This window comes from Zeugodacus cucurbitae, chromosome 5 (assembly GCF_028554725.1).
Source record: "Zeugodacus cucurbitae isolate PBARC_wt_2022May chromosome 5, idZeuCucr1.2, whole genome shotgun sequence".
Lineage (NCBI taxonomy): Eukaryota > Metazoa > Arthropoda > Insecta > Diptera > Tephritidae > Zeugodacus > Zeugodacus cucurbitae.
The window spans coordinates 67,976,444-67,992,856 of record NC_071670.1 but is presented as its reverse complement, the minus strand read 5'-3'; the positions used below and the strand labels follow the sequence as shown (position 1 = coordinate 67,992,856).

Sequence of the window (16,413 nt, the reverse complement as noted above, 5' to 3'; positions counted from 1 at the left end):
ATTATATTAAAAACAACAATTTAATATTAAATATTTAAAAATAAAGCACCAAAAGGTTAGTCTTTCTAATTTAAATAACTTGAAAAGTTTTCGGCGTTATTTACGCAATCTAATATTTTTTTCACATGCAACCCTGAAAACTAAGAAAATGCAGAGAGTAAACAAAACTAAATGGAAAGGATTTCAAGTTGAATTTCTTATGCATGCAAATTCGCGAAAATTGTTCAAAAGCGAAATCCTGAAAGGAATATGAAAAAGTCGAAAGTAGATCCGATAGGAATTTTCAAGCAGGTTCAGTTTTTCTTGTAAGAAAACACTGAATTTTTTTCTTATTAGCAAAATATATCAAATATTCGTTACCGTTAATTAAAAAATAAACAGTGGAGGAAGCGAAATCGTATATTAGTGTTTTCTCGTTATAAATTTAGCAGTTTAGCAACACAACTATCGAAATGAATAATCTGGTTAGTTATTGGAAAAATAGTTGCACCTAAATTGCGATACTCTACATTTGCATAACTCATTTTTAGGATCACGTAAAAAATTTTTATCCTGAAAATTATAAATTGGATCTGTCGGAAACAATGAAGGCAGCGCTATCAAAGGGTCCAGGTGGTGTTGGAGTTGGCGTTGGAGTAGGTGGTCTGGGTGGTGGGGGCGGCGGAGCAGGCAGTGCTGGTAGTAGTGGTGGTGGACATGGCATGGGTGCGGCTGTATCTCATGGTGAAATACAAACTGGCGGCAGTACCGGTATTCCAGGTGTTGGATACGTAACGGAAAAGCTGTATATGCTCTTACAGCTATACTTGCAAAACAAGGGATGGAATCCAAGTGCCGAATTGTTACAATGTTTTACGGATCTCAAAGATAATGCTATGTTACCCAGTGCTGCCTATCTACAGTATGTATTGTGCTAATATGTGCATTATATTTGCTTTATATACTTTAAAGTTTAATGTTGGCTTGCTTCATTATTTTAGAGTTCTGGCCAATCGCTTGACTTTGGACGCACAAGGCCGTTTAATATTGCGTGAGAACGGCAAAATTGTCCTACCATTTGAACATTTTGCCAACGCTGTAATGCTTAAGCATATGTCTGGTCCACATGGATTACATTTGAGTGTTGAAGCGACGGTGCGTGCAGTGATTGAATCTTACACAATTGGACGCGAAAATTTCGGTATGGAAAAGGAATTCATCATAGAAGTTGTACAGTCTTGTCCCAGTCCTGCTTGCCGTTATTATAAAAATCATCTTGGTATGTCACCATTGCCATTCATGGACCAGCAATTTCCGGGTGTGAATCACGCAGATTTTCTACAACATTTGCCACACTTGCCCCCACCACCACCACATTCCATGGTTCCTGGATCAACAAATAGTGGTGTCTCATCTGCAGGCTCTTCATCCTCCGGTGGGGGCAGTAGCAGTATTGCTAGTTCTTCTGTTGGTGGTTCCGTTAGTGCAGGCGGAGAAGTTGACTTAACAAAAAGCTCAACAGCATCACACTCATCGACAGGGAAAGTGCCAGTCGTACCGAGTCAACTTCAAATGCTCACAAAGCAGCAGCAAAACAGTATACAATCTCAATTATCGCAACTTAGTGCAGCTGCTGCAGCAGCAGCTCACCATCAACAGCAACAACAACAAGCAGCTGCTGCTGCGGCTGCTGCTGCCGCCGCTAAGCAACAACAACAAGCACAAGCGGCCGCTGTAGCGCAGCAACAACAGCAACAGCAATTGACGGCCGCACTGCTACAGCAACAACAAAGTCGGGCGTTAGCTCAACAAAGTTTGGAAAAATTCAATAACTTGAGCGCTTTGGAGAAGCAACGCGTGCTACAACAATTAGACCCCAAACATTTCGATCCAATGGCAGTAGCTGCAGCTGCGGCCAATCTACAAATGCAGGGCATTAATGATTTTCGGGTAAGAGCAGGCGTAAAGTTAGTTAAATATACGTATGTGTACGCTAACGGTGTTTTATTTAACATTTAGGTTGCTGCCATTGCCGCTGCAGCTGCACAGGCAGCTGGCGGTTCTCCTATGTTGCCATCAGCTTCCACTGCTGCATGTGGTGGTGCACCGATTACTAGCAGCAGTGCCCTAAACAGCGGTAATAGCGGTATGACCGGAAGTGGAAATAACAGTCATAACGCTACCGGAATTGGAAATTTAAGCGGAACTTCCGTTTTGCCATCAACGATTAGTGGCATGAACAACAGTGCTGGCAGCAATAGCAGCGGCAGTAGTGCGGGACACAATCCCGTTAACAACTCAAGTACCAACAACATCATTGGTGTAAGCGGGAGTATTGGCAGCAATAATGCTCATCATAGCCACCAATTGCCGCCGCCATCGCAATCGCCTAGTGCCCACTCCAGTCACTCGTCGTCATCATCGTCATCGCACTCCACTGAGCAAATTGTTCAGAAAAATGTAGAACTATTGCGGTAAGTACATATTTTTCGATTTTTTGAGGCACACAATCTGGGATACAAAAACAAATTATTTCATTGGAAAAAAATTGTCACAGCTCCAATTTGGAATCTATTGAATCGAATAAGGACTTGCTGGCATTACATAATGGCGCCTGGACTGTGCCAGATAATAATCGCGACCCTTTACCAGTGGGCCAGGATAAAATAGTTCGTATTTTTACCGAGCTCATGAGAAATATGGCGCGCATGAAGACCTATATACGTCCGTCTATGTGCAAACCATATGGCAAGCAAAGTGAGAGCTTACAAAAAAGTAAGCATAACATTTCAGATGTCTAATATTTCAAATATTATAATGTAATTAAATTAATTGTAATTGACTCCCTAGCACTTTTGGATACAATTCAAATTGTACAAACCTTACGCAATTGCTTGCCAGCGCCACACATCCCGGTGTCATCGTGGAAAAGCGAAAGTGAGGGCAACACTGGTTTAATAACTACAAATAACGGGTCGGTAGGTAATACCGGTAACAACATAATGGGTGGCGTTGGCGCTGGTTTAATGGTGGCTAACAGAGTGGAAAATTTGACCAACTGAACGTAAGCAAAACATTTCGTTTTCTCATTTTATATTTTCGTTTAAACATTTTAAGGTCTTTTGTGTTTTGCTCTACACCTTTTATGAGAGAAAGGTTGCCCAAAAAAATTAATTTTGAGATTATTATGTACAAAATTCAACGCTAATCTTCAGCGAGATCTACTCTTAGAAATTTTTGTTTGTTATTTCAGAAATTCATAAATCGTGATTTTAGTAATTTTATTAAGTGTTCAGTTCCTTTTTGTTTAAACTACAATGTTTTGTGTGTTTTTAAACTATTTTACAAATATTAATTAAAACTCGCAAGCCAAGAACAAGACTGAAACATAAAGAGACTTGGTACTAATAGCATAGAAAGGAATATGGTTGGTGTAGAGATTGTTTCATTAGTATTATCATATCTCAACTCAAGCTTTGTAGAAGCGTTTAAAAGTTTTAAAAGAAAAGGCATTTCAAAATCGTTCCGACATTAATTCACAGTAGTTTTAGCCAAAAACTCTTAACACTCTTTAATGCTTATGCTATATAGATGTTAGATTAAGTGCACAATTGATTTAGCATATGCTGTCTTTCTTTAGTTATGTAAGTGTAAAATCGAATTCTATAAAAATGAAAATAACGCACTATTCGCATATTTATTAAGTAATAATAAAAACAAAAAATAATAATTAAACCTATCTTATTAATCAATGTGTTGTAGTGTCAAACGCAGATAATATTTTAAACTAAAAAATGCGCAAAGGTTTTTAAAATCGTCAAGTAGGCACATGTGCAATTTCAACATAAATGTTGATAAAAGTAGATTTAATCGAAATACATACCCACTAACATACATACATATATACTAACAAATAAGATGTTAAATAATTCACTTCCACATAGTATAAACGGCTTGCAATAATTAATCAAAAATATATAACGAATTGGTGCCATGCAGTGCACAATATGTATTAATTAAAATCTATTATAGCGTTGTGAAGTAAACATTTTAGTTTTTCTCTTCAAAATATATTAGTAAGTGCCATGTTTTGAAATTTAAAGCAGACTTTTTTTATTAATACAAGTATGTGTATTCTAAAATATTTTAAATGTTCCTTTTATTAATTGATTATGTTAATTAACGTATCATTTAATAAGCGTATACTAATTTATGATTTTTTATTTGTTTCAAATGTGTTATGAACTAAAAACAAATTGCCAGTACGTATAATTATTTTTTTTTGTTTCGTATAAATTCAATGGTAAATAAATCGAAAATTTTTGGCGAAAACTGTGATACACGAAATTCTATTTTTTATATTTTCTCTTATTACTAACATACAGACCAGCTGTGTATATAAATGTTATTTATAATATAAACAAATTACTTTTGTAATTTTTTTGTAATATTACTTCTAAAAATATTTATTTTGTAAGCGCAACAAATGTCACAAACACATTAAATGCATCATATCATCATTAAAGTTTCGTTAACCGTAAGTTATACAGTTATTATGCAAATATTTTTTTTACTTTATTTATTTATAATAATCTGCAGTAAAAAAGTTAAAAAAATAAAATAAATTTTAATGCTACAATTTTAATACATAAACTATTCCTATACTCCGACATTCATAGTTTAAACGAGCAAAGCGCACTTTCATTTAATTTTTTATTTGTTTTTTTGCTTTTAAATTAAAATCTAGTGTTAGTTCAGCCGCATATTTCTTATTAGGTACCTAAAAACAAAATATTTGACATAAAATTATGCACATCAACAACAATTTAAAAATATTATATATTTGTGACATAACTATATATATAAACTCTAATTTTATAACGTTTCAAGAGGTTGTATTGTTAGTATTAATATAAGTGAACTAATTTTACACTTTTAAGTAAACTTATTTTAGTATACATATTATATTAAATCTGATTTTATAATAATGTTTATGCTACAAAGACTCTGTTATACATATATAAGTATATATAAACAATTATAATTCTACAATAAATCTACAACAAACATATATATTTAAATGCTCAGAAACAGTATTACAATATTTTGACTGTTATTAATAAGTTTGCATTTTTTTTAGCTTTTATTTTAAGTGGCTAATGCATAACTTTACTTATGTTCAAACACTTTTTACATATTTACAACTATAACATTATAAAGTGGTACCACTACTATACATAAAAATAATGTTAAAGTATATTGTATGACTCGCTTTCCAAATAAATCAATTTATCGCTTAACCTACAAAGTTGAATGTTTTATTTGTCTTACTAACAGGAAATGGAAGCGCATTAAATTAAATAAATTTGCGTTTATATTTGAATTCATAATAATTCAGATCTGGCACCCCCAATTTGATATTTTTTAGTACTTTAGTGGCATCCTTGCACACTTATCAAAGGATCTATACGGTGGAATGATTGCAAAGTGTATCATGTGTATAATAGAGTACTTAAAGTAAATAAATTTATTTATTTACAATTTACTAATATCCACTGACGTTATTACAATGCCATATAGCTGCTTTGCTTGTCTACAAGAACTTCCGCCATCCACAACGGAAGAGGAAGGTAAATTCTTACGAAACCTACAATGCAATGAAGATTTGGCGAGAACGTATCAAAAGAAAACCGGCATTGTTATCAATACTATAAACGATAGTCCAAAACAATTGTGTGAAATTTGTTATAATAAAATAAGAGCATTCGATGAATTTTGTGAAACTGCATTAGATTGTTCGACTGCTTTGTGCGAGCTACTACTTGAGGAGGACTTTTCGCTGAGAACATTAAAGAATTTACAGTACTTTTGCAACACCTGTTTAAGTCAAATGAAAGATGAGACAGGCGATTCTTTAAATTTAAATAATACGGAAGTGAAACGCTGGTTGGATAAATGCAACAAATTGAAAATACGAACTGGTACAGAGCATTGGCCGACTAGTATTTGTGAACGCTGTTGTAAAAAAATTGACAAATTTTTGGAATTTCAGTATACGGCTAAACAAGCATTTAAACAAATAAACAAATCTTCAAGTCCGCAACATAGAGACATTCAAAAAACTAACTATCAAGCAGAAAAGCATATAAATGTAGCTCATACAAGTCCACTGGTGGAAAATGCCCGTAATAATCAACTGAGTAATCAGGACATAGAGTGTGTCGAAGAAACTGTTGTAAGTACCAGCTATAATGTGAAGAACAATGTAAATGCCGCAACGTTTACTGATGAGCAAAGGAACGATACAATTGGTATTTTCACGTTGGAAAATAAAATTAACAATCGAGAAAAATCTCATCTAATGTCCAAACAATCGTTTGAAGTGACTTCTGTTGAAAACATTGCCGTTAACCAACCCAGTTCAACAGAATACTCCTTAAAAAAACAATGTATTAAACCAAAACATAAAACAAATATAAAACAAAATCAATCCTCAACGCAGTTAAGTCCAATTAAGGAATTTCTTTGTAACCAATGCCGAAAGGTATTCAAAAATAGAGCCCGTTTAAAGAGACATAAACGCTATTCCTTATCGTGTTCGAAAAAATAAAGAAAAAACAGGTTTAAAGATTAATAGAATTAGTGTAAAATTTGACAAGGTCATTTGCAATAACATGAAAAGTAATACATACAGCGAACAGCAGCACCTGTTTTATATTGCGGTATTTTTTTGGAAATTAAAACTAAACCAACCAACCTGTCAGCCAAAAGTGGCGAAAACCTTGTTAAACCGACGTTAACCCACCAACTTGAAGAAAGATTGAAAGAAGCATTTTAAACTGCCAATAGAGGCATCAAAAGTTTAAATTATTTTAGATTTCTAGTCCGTCCCTACACGGGGATCTATCGCTAATTTTTTTTAACAGGATTTTATGCCGTGATAAAAAACGCACTAGCTTTAGTTTTGTCCGATACTGTATATATTTTTATAGATGGCTATAAGTAATTCAACGAAATTTAAAATACATGTATACTAAATATGAGTACATTAAACGAGTGAAATTCGTTTTTTATTTACATACAATAGAACAAAAAAAAATGTATTCTTTTAATTCAAGTATATACAAAATTTAATTATTAATAAATATTATTTGAAAAACCAAAATCTAAAATTAAATTTAAAAACTCTTCTTAATGCTACGCCTAATTTGCTTATATCTATTGTGACTTAACCTAACATAATGCTTAATTGCTGAAATCTTGTCTATATGCATACTTGGAAATGCAGCTATTAGTAAATAAAACATTAAAAATTAAATAAATGAAAGTATGAATTTTTTTTTGTAATATTTACCGAGAGTGAGGTCTACTATTTTTAATTTGATCAGCGCCTTTTTTCCAGCTTTTCCATCGCAATTGTATAGCCACACCAACTCGTCGCTAAACAGTGACTGCAACACTTTTTCGATGCTATTGTTGGTCGATTTTAAATTGAAGATGATGTGCGCCTATAAATGTATAATTATTAATATATCTATATATGTACATACATATATATGGAAAGAAGGATGAACTTACCATAGCGTCAGCGTGAGCCTTGTGTGTAAGGTGCTCCTCCATCTTCTTTAGTGTTTCCTCTGACGAAATAGGGAGTAAGCTTTGCAACAAAATTTGGTCCTCGCTCCCCACATCGCCAGTGATGCGACTTATACTACGGTGGGTTTTTGTTGAGAGCACCTTACACTCCCGCAATATCTGCCCTTGCGCTTGCACCTCTGCACGTTCGGGCATCTGAAATTTAAAATAAATATTAAATAATCATAAAATATTACAAAATTGGTTAAATAAATACCTTCTCAGCAAGAGCACTTTCCACAGCTGAAACCCGATTTAAAATTTCCTTTTGTCGAGATTCCAACCTACCAAGGGTCTCCAAAATCTGTTGCAGTACCATTGCGGTATCTGTTGTTTCGTTGCTGTTAACTGCGGGTTGGGTGGCCATACGCTCAGTTTGCCTAATTTCTTCTTCTATAAAGACAGTTACAATTAATAGAATGAAAAACATATACACAAGTAAAATAAATTCGTTTTACCATCTCGCAGTTTTACATCTTTAGCATCACAGTGTATTTCATCAGAAACTGCTGCTCCGCTTGTAGATAGTATACCATCGCTTTCTGATACACAAGATTCATTTAATTTGCGAAACTTCGCAACTTCTGCCTCATATTTAGCCTTTTCCTTACTCAAAAGGTTTGAAAACGTCCGTTTGTTCATGTTATAATAGTAATTCTAAAGATAATTGCAGAGTTATAATCCGTTATGTTAGAGTACGGAGCGTGTGCAGCGCCTTGAAGAACAAAATATTAGAAATATACAAGCTCGCTCTGAGTGTTCCCAACGCCTATATAATATAATAGAAAGACAACGGACACCAAAGACTAGAAGTCGTATTCAAGTTTTAGCTCATTGCAAATAAGATATAATTTCATGTTCGAATTTTTCTCATTTTACTTTTTTAAAATGAACCCACGCAAGATACGGAAAAGGACATATATATGCAGAGTGTGTATAAGTGTTATAATTCTTGAAATAATTGTTTAAACCCGTGCGAAGCCGGAACGGTCTGCTAGTATAAAATAGATGAGAATTCATTAGAAATTACTTCCGTAGCCGCTTTAGACACATTTGTTTTCATAAAATGTATGAATTGCGCAGGCCATTTCAAACATAAAACAAAATTCACTAATAAATATACTAATGACAAAACTTACAATTTTTTTGTGCTGCTGCTGATTTACGATATATGATGACAAAACTGCTACTGAGTGTTGCGAATTTTGAAACTGCTGCAAAATAATGTTAATAAATGAATTAATTAAATATAAACAATAATTAAAAATAACATTAAATCCACTCGACTTACCTTTTCCTTGTATGAGCGCAAATGACCGCGTTTTCAATAGTTTTTTTGGGATTTTTTTGGAACTAATGACAATTATATTTTCTCTTTCGCACTCACTCAATAAGAACAAGAAATGAGAAAACTAGTTTTGTTTTGTTTGGGAAATTTGCGAAACATATTTATCCATAAGTGGTTAAAAATCCGGTTAAACTGAAGCTTTTCAAACCCTCAAACGACGATAAAAAAGTGGTGAGCTTGCTTAAGCCAATTAACATATATTATATGAACATATGTGTATTCGAAATTATCTTATAAATATCCCATCGAGATGCCCCAATATGTTTGTCAGACAGGAGCAAAAACAAAAAACTTGCCTTCTTTCGATTTTATTTTGAGCAATGCGAAGGAGTAATCGATTACATATCTTAATATAATCGATGAAACAAATCAAATATTATATAGAGCAAATGTGAAACGCGCGCCAGCCGGTGAAAAGTTGTGTTTTATTTACGTTATTGTAGAGTTGAACCAAAAATATATTTGCATTTGCTCCGGTTATTATTAATCATTAATTCTTGTAATTCACCTATTAACTAAAAACTGAAAGCGCTAAAATGGCTCTGTGGGTTGATAAACATCGTCCGCGTGAGCTAGCCAAATTAGATTATCACAAAGTAAGTTGTGCCTTCATATTTCTAGCATGTTGATATAGCATTTACAAAATTACTTCCTCAGGAGCAAGCTGAAAATTTGCGAAATCTTTGTCAACAAGGGGATTTCCCGCATCTTATGTTTTATGGTCCCTCAGGTGCTGGTAAGAAGACACGGATTATGTGCTTGTTGCGCGAATTATATGGTGCCGGCGTTGAAAGACTACGCAATGAAACAATGACTTTTACCACACCGTCGAATAGAAAAGTGGAGGTCATGACTGTTGGTAGTAATTATCATCTAGAAGTCAATCCATCAGATGCGGGTATTTATGATCGCGTTGTGGTTATCGACCTTATTAAGCAAGTGGCACAGACACATCAAATTGATGCATCCGGACAGCGTGAATTTAAAGTAATAGTACTCTCAGAAGTAGATGAACTAACCAAAGATGCACAGCATGCGCTTCGTCGTACAATGGAGAAGTATGTAGCTACATGTCGCATTATACTGTCAGTAAACTCTACGTCGCGTGTGATACCGGCAATAAGGTCACGTTGTTTGGGTATACGTGTGGCAGCGCCCAACGAAGATGAAATAATATCGGTACTTCAACTGACTTGCAAACGTGAAGGTTTGACATTGCCGGCCGAGTTGGCTGCACGTATAGTGGAAAAAAGTGAACATAATTTACGGCGTGCGCTGTTAATGTTGGAAGCATGTAAGGTGCATCAATATCCTTTCACTGGGCAACAGGATATTGTTGAACTAGACTGGCAAGTGTATTTGCGCGAAACAGCTAATCAAATAGTGACGGAACAAACGCCCGCGAAATTAGAGAAAATACGTGATCGTTTATATGAGCTGCTTGCCCAAGGAGTGCCACCAGACATGATTTTTCGTGGACTAGTAGAGCAACTTGTGAGAAATTGTGATATGTCAATTAAAGCGAAAACTTTGGAGTATGCGACCCTATACGAACACCGCATGCAAAATGGCTCAAAACACATATTTCATTTGGAGGCATTTGTTGCACAATTTATGAATATCTATAAGAAATTCATGTCCGAATCGATGATGATGGACGATTTTTAGTTGTGTGAAAAGGTGAAAAATTTATTTGTTTAATGTAATGTTTTAGAAAGTAATAAAAACTGGAATCTTTACAAAAGGTGATTATAAAAAGTATAATTAAGCCGCAGCTTGCTGCCGCATATGTTTTGAATGTTCTTCCTGAAATACCATTTGAATTTTGTCTTCTGCTGTGCGTTGTGCCGTTTCAATATAGTTCTGCACAATGTCTTCCAATTCAGTGAGTACCTAAAAATCGTATTAAAAATATTAGTTTCAGAGTGAAATGCATATTTACAATATAATTTGCATCTTCTCTACACACCTGTTTGTACTCTATGTCTGCATCGGCGTTTAGTCGCAATCCATGCAATAAAAGATCCAGTGTGTTGACAGGCAAGCACATTTCCGGATTTGTAACGGCGATAGCATGTTTAAAGCTAAAATATTCACTGCCAGCTCCTAGCATTGCGCTTATCATTTCCTGTGCCAGTTCGGCCGCTTCAAGCAACCGATTATGTTTCACAAACAAATACAAAAGCTCCCTGCAATTGGCCAACTATAAAGAAAAGAAATAAAATATTTATCAACATCAATATTATAATTCAGTCGCTCACAGCATTACATACCTTGTAGTCATTGTAGAGCCATTGTGGCACAAACGCGTTCAAGCTTAACAACTTATTCACCACAGATTTACGTATACGTGTCGAATTCTCCAACTCATTGTCATAAACTAATTTTTGCAATAGTGACCAGGCCATGTCGGCAGGCTTATTGCGGTGAGGTAAGTCTGAATCGTAGAAAAAAACACATATACAGATGAACATAAGGCAACAACATAGTTAAAAGAAATGACAATAATTTACCCGCCAAGTCGTTTTCTTGCAACCACGCCCATGCCTCATTGGCGCCTTCATCGTCAATGCGAACACATGCAGCAGTTAAACTGTCGAATATGGGCAGCGGTGATATTTCAAAGCCGTTGGCCAATTTCAGCGCATCGGTGTATAGACCACAGCCAGATAGGATAACCGCCAGCTCCTGTGGTCCTGCATTGATGAAGGTCTGCACATCTTTGCGATGATCAGCAAGTCGCACCAACGCCTCCGTCTGTAGTAGTTCACGTTTTATATCTTTTATTTCCAATACCACCACTTGTTCTTGTATGCACTCCTCATCTGATCTATTATCCATTGGCTCGGCATCGTTAGCGGCACTCGGTGGCGGTGCGTCGTCTAAACCTATTACAGGTTTTGCAATCCAACGATACCGACGATCGATTAGATGCAACGAATTGATGCAAACCAAGAGAGCCGAACAGCGCTTCTCCATGGATTCCACGGTATCGCTTTCCAGCTGAAAACGCATCGCCTGTTCATACATGACGGCAGATGCTGTAAATGAAATGGAAATCTTCAATGTTTTGTGGCACGTAAATTAATTAACTCAAAATTTTCGTTTACCTTTTCGCATATTGCCGTTATTCACATGAAACGCATACAAAAAGTCATAGACCTCATTTTGATCAATTACCAGTGAGCGTGCGCGCGATTCGACAATATTCTCGAACTCCTCATGCAAACCCACGTAAGGGAAGTGCATTAACAGATCGAGTCTCTTGCGATTAAACAGAGTGACGACCAGCTGTCGTAAGCAATCCTTGCGACGCGACAGCTCCGCATTGTAGATGAGCGAGTGGTAAGCCTCCTCATAATGCTCCAATTGCAAATGATTATTGAACACAATCGACTGAAACATCGGCAACTGTGAGTCGGATTTGTCCAGCAATCCAATCGCTACTTGTGCCATTGAAATAATGTGATCCAAGGCGTTATGCTGCTCAAGCAACTGTATCACTTTCAAATAATATTGCGTAATGACCTGATTGTTGATATTACTCTCCAAATTATCGCCACCGCCACCAACGCCATCTTCATTCAACGCTGTCAAATTGTCGGCATGTTTAGCTAGAGCGCTACCTTTAAGAATCTTGTCCACCAAGAATTGCTCGCGCAGCACACCTTTGGCGGACTGAAGGAAAAGATCATATGCCTTATATGTTTCCCCACAGTCCAGCAAAGATACAGCAAGTATAAATTGTCCTAAAGTTTAAAAAGAAAATATTAATGGCAACTTTGAATCGAATGAGTTAACATACGTGAGCAAATATTCCATTCACACCAATTGCTTAGCAGACGTACATAATCCTGTATGGCAATGTGCTGACAAGTGCCAAACAACCATTCACCAAATACAAAATTGAATGAGACGGGCCAACTATAAGGAATAAAAAAAAAAGAAAAATTAACATCAATCATAACCTCAAAATTTTTGGCAAAATTCAACATACATTAACTGGCTCACAATTGTAGTTAGCGGCAGCAATGTATTGGACCATGTAGGCGGATTTTCGCTATCTTTGAAATTCTCGGCGTACAGTGCGCCAGCTGTATACAAGCCCTTCGCATTGAGGAAGACACGCAGCAAAGGAGATACATGGTATTTGCCACCATTTGTATATATACGTCCAGAGCCATTTGTAAGTTGCAACAGATTCAAGCGCTGAATGGAGCTCTCTCTACAAAAAAAAAAAAAAAAACTTTTTTAAGTAAATTATATAATAAAGACACGATTATATAGTTACAACGAAGCAGCCGCGTTAATATTCACAGGAGTCTGCGATATCCAGCCCATTACGAAGTAGGATTGTAGGAAAATGGTTATGTCGGGTATAAAATGCGATCGCACGGTCTCCAACAAATCAACGTTGAGTGAATACGTATCGATTAGTATTTGTTGCAGTATGAGGAGGTTACGACAAATAGAAAATCTAGAAATAAAACCAAATATTATTTAGTTGCACAAACGCCGTTATTTATGCACCTACTTTACGGCAGTTATTTGGCGTACTGTTTCCGATAGCACCGACAAACCCAAATGGCTACCAAAGAGCACACCAACCGAATTGACGAATTGCGACGATTGCGATAAACCTTTAAATATAAATAAACGGTTCATTAAATGTAAATTTTTCAAATATTAATCATCGCTACCGAAATTGGTTTGCATTCCAGCTGGATTGCCATTATCCATGCGTAGACTATCGAGCAGCAGCGTCATCGCCATACGCATATCATTAATGGACTGCAATTTTTGTCTAATCCAAACTAAGAAAGTGCTTGGCAGTATTTCACGATCGGGATCGCCTGCTAATATTTCATCACTCAATTTGGCAATGAACACGTTTGGCATTTCTAAACGGTACAGGCGTTTATCCACGTCCGATTTGATTTCATCTGAGAGCCAGCGCTCTAATTGTGCTACAATGGATACCAAAGTAACGAGGTCTTCACCCACACTCTCATTATCTGCAAAGTTTGTGGCAACAATTGTGCTTGTGTCGAGATCTTCATCGGCGAGCATAAGATGCTCTAACGTATCGCAAGGGCGCAATAATGAGAAATTGTTCTTTTTCACCAAACATACGCCATCGATTGACTCAAGTACGAAGAGTCCACAGGGTTGACAAGATTTCAAGTGATATTGTTCGCAACATGAATAGAAACGTTCCCATTGACGCGTGGCGATTTCCAAGTAATCCTCATCAGTAACGTCGAACTCTTTAACTTCGTTTTGAATTTCATCCTCGACAGCTTGGCAAACTTGGTCTTTCAGTATTGGCAGTGTGCAATGTTTCGATTCGAAACGCAGATTTGTACGCCGAAACATCTACAAGAAAATACCAATTGTTATAAATTAAGTTGACAAATCAAATTTAAATAAGATTCAATGGTAATGCTCACAAATAATGCTTTCGCTATGACTTCTCTTTCGAATGTGCCACGTTGGAAAATGTAATTGCAATACGCTTCACGTGGATCCATGCTGTGGTCATTTCCAATACAATAACGATCTGGTGGCGGCTCCATTGCTACTGAAGACCAACACATGCCCAGACCGCGCATTAACGGATAATTTGAGATACTAAATTCACCTTCTGCATTCGTCCACAATGCCCAAATTCTACTCTCAGCCACTGCAAAATCGGCTAAATCAAGTTGAGGTGCGGGTATATTTTTGCGATAACTTAGGCTCAATCCCGCCGACGATCCGGCATCTTCGTGTATATCTATGCATACAAATTCCGAGCGATTCGCATGCGATAAAAAGGCGCACACTGATGTGTCACTTATTTTACGTAGAACGTTGCTTTGCGCTGAAAGAATTTCCAATAATTAATATAATAATAAATAATAAATTACTACAAAAATTTGTTTAAATGGCATTATTGATGTAATGGCTTAAACTTACGCCCTTGTGTGCGTGCTTTGTTGTTATCGCGCACACAATCAAATGTGCATATACACTGAAAATTATTCGTGGACCACACGCGTAACTGATCGTCTCGATATAAAGCCAATAAGTATATTTGTCCGTTGATGTAATTGAACACGACTGAATTGGCATGGTTAGCGTCTGAAGCGTCACTTTTACCACTGTAAGCAAAAAGCAATTGGTTAATTTGTAATTTTTTTTCTTCGTTTTTAACAACTTACGTGAATGCGTTTTTCAAATTTGAAAACAGACGCGGCATAATGTTATTTTCCTTCAATGCCTGCGAAGTCGTTGCACCGTTTTCACAATTCATAACGTACAACACAAGTTCCGATTGACACGCCAAAGCAAAGTATGCTTCTTCACCACTGGGCGACAAAAAACTGGTTGCAGCATGGGGCACTGCATTTGAACCGGCATTTTGGGCATCAATAACATAGAAACTGCTCGGATCGCGCACTGATGAGTTATTAGCTTCGTGAAAGATTGAAAACGTTTGCGAATCTTTAAAATCTATCGACACACCACCGGCAGCTGATTGAAAATGGCTTGAACCGGCTTTTGAAGTAGTATTGCTGGCACCACCATCTGCCAAGGTATCTGGATGTGGGAATTTTATATGGTGTAAACTGCACACAGTTGTCACTAGAATAGTGACAAACCGATCTTGTTCGCTTATTGCAACATTTAAGACGGGAGTGTCGGAAAATTTATACCGAACATTGTTTTTATACAAAGTGAAGTCTAAACAAATTTCCGATAGCTCCAAGACATCTTGGTATGTATGCCTATGACGGAAAATATATAGTAATATTAAAGGGTTATAACAATTGGTTATGTTGTAGCTTTACTACCAATAAATAAAACGATTTCGATTGTGATTGAGTTGCACATTTTGGTAACAATATCCGCCGGCCTTTTCCACAACTTTAATATCTTGTAGAGTGCTCTGCGTCGCGCCTAAAAAATACATATGTACTATACAAAATTATGTTTGATATTTCGCAAGTTCACTTACCTGTATTCAATTGAATCTCGGTCCAGTCTTCTTGACATGAAGTGTCTGGTAAAACTTCTCTATAAAATAAGCTCGGACCATCCATTGTTATAGCAGGTCTTGGATAAATACAAATTTATTTACTTCAATAACAATTGTGCTTATGAACCGCGATATGATTTGTGTACCAGTATAACCTCACACAATACTATGTCGATAATACAGTTCGTCAAAAGTAGGGGACTTCACTTCACTCAGGTTATTTGGTGCTCTGTTGGTTGGTATTTCGCAACAGCTGACTAATAATTATTTAAAATTCAAACACTCAATAAAGCTTTATGTTTATACGTACATATTAACGAAAGTGGAATTATATGAAAACACGTATAAATCTTTAAAATATTCTTCCACACACGATTATAATTCAAATTTGCTTTTTATGTTGTTCGAACTTCGAACTATTCATTTTGTG

At 36.1% G+C, this 16,413-nt stretch overlaps 4 protein-coding genes across 17 annotated transcripts; 2 read left to right on the top strand and 2 right to left on the bottom strand.

Moving 5' to 3' along the window:
• The first annotated feature begins 146 nt into the window (after positions 1-146).
• LOC105211837 (hypothetical protein) lies at positions 147-6,453 on the top strand. 2 transcript variants are annotated; one of them, XM_054230527.1, is made up of 7 exons: positions 147-464; positions 531-901; positions 981-1,929; positions 1,999-2,453; positions 2,537-2,754; positions 2,830-3,043; positions 5,317-6,453. In XM_054230527.1, the coding sequence occupies exons 1-6, from the start codon at positions 453-455 to the stop codon at positions 3,039-3,041; spliced, it is 2,217 nt and encodes a 738-aa protein (XP_054086502.1). In that variant the 5' UTR covers positions 147-452; the 3' UTR covers positions 3,042-3,043; positions 5,317-6,453. The 2 variants fall into 2 exon arrangements, with proteins under 2 accessions (XP_054086502.1, XP_011181792.2); XM_011183490.3 differs by lacking the exon at positions 5,317-6,453 and having other exon boundaries at positions 148-464; positions 2,830-4,790.
• Positions 6,454-7,017: 564 nt separating this feature from the next.
• Positions 7,018-9,240, bottom strand: LOC105211834 (uncharacterized). 12 transcript variants are annotated; one of them, XM_054230540.1, is made up of 7 exons: positions 8,906-9,240; positions 8,754-8,828; positions 8,073-8,271; positions 7,832-8,007; positions 7,558-7,770; positions 7,334-7,487; positions 7,018-7,267 (listed from the first exon to the last, which is right to left on the bottom strand). In XM_054230540.1, exons 3-7 carry the CDS (start codon positions 8,254-8,256, stop codon positions 7,158-7,160), a joined length of 837 nt encoding a protein of 278 aa, XP_054086515.1. In that variant the 5' UTR covers positions 8,257-8,271; positions 8,754-8,828; positions 8,906-9,240; the 3' UTR covers positions 7,018-7,157. The 12 variants fall into 12 exon arrangements, with proteins under 12 accessions (XP_054086515.1, XP_054086517.1, XP_054086506.1 ...); XM_054230542.1 differs by having other exon boundaries at positions 8,754-8,825; XM_054230531.1 differs by having other exon boundaries at positions 8,073-8,608; positions 8,906-9,239.
• A 62-nt stretch (positions 9,241-9,302) lies between these two features.
• LOC105211835 (replication factor C subunit 3) lies at positions 9,303-10,711 on the top strand. Its single transcript, XM_011183488.3, has 2 exons — positions 9,303-9,558; positions 9,620-10,711. Exons 1-2 carry the CDS (start codon positions 9,499-9,501, stop codon positions 10,628-10,630), a joined length of 1,071 nt encoding a protein of 356 aa, XP_011181790.2. The 5' UTR covers positions 9,303-9,498; the 3' UTR covers positions 10,631-10,711.
• On the bottom strand, positions 10,624-16,363 carry LOC105211836 (nuclear pore complex protein Nup160 homolog). 2 transcript variants are annotated; one of them, XM_029039978.2, is made up of 15 exons: positions 15,963-16,363; positions 15,799-15,904; positions 15,166-15,732; positions 14,921-15,105; positions 14,413-14,825; positions 13,663-14,338; positions 13,497-13,602; positions 13,257-13,439; positions 12,960-13,187; positions 12,768-12,886; positions 12,073-12,711; positions 11,476-12,003; positions 11,236-11,399; positions 10,932-11,165; positions 10,624-10,855 (listed from the first exon to the last, which is right to left on the bottom strand). In XM_029039978.2, exons 1-15 carry the CDS (start codon positions 16,045-16,047, stop codon positions 10,727-10,729), a joined length of 4,362 nt encoding a protein of 1,453 aa, XP_028895811.2. In that variant the 5' UTR covers positions 16,048-16,363; the 3' UTR covers positions 10,624-10,726. The 2 variants fall into 2 exon arrangements, with proteins under 2 accessions (XP_028895811.2, XP_028895810.2); XM_029039977.2 differs by having other exon boundaries at positions 13,254-13,439; positions 15,963-16,362.
• Positions 16,364-16,413: the final 50 nt, after the last annotated feature.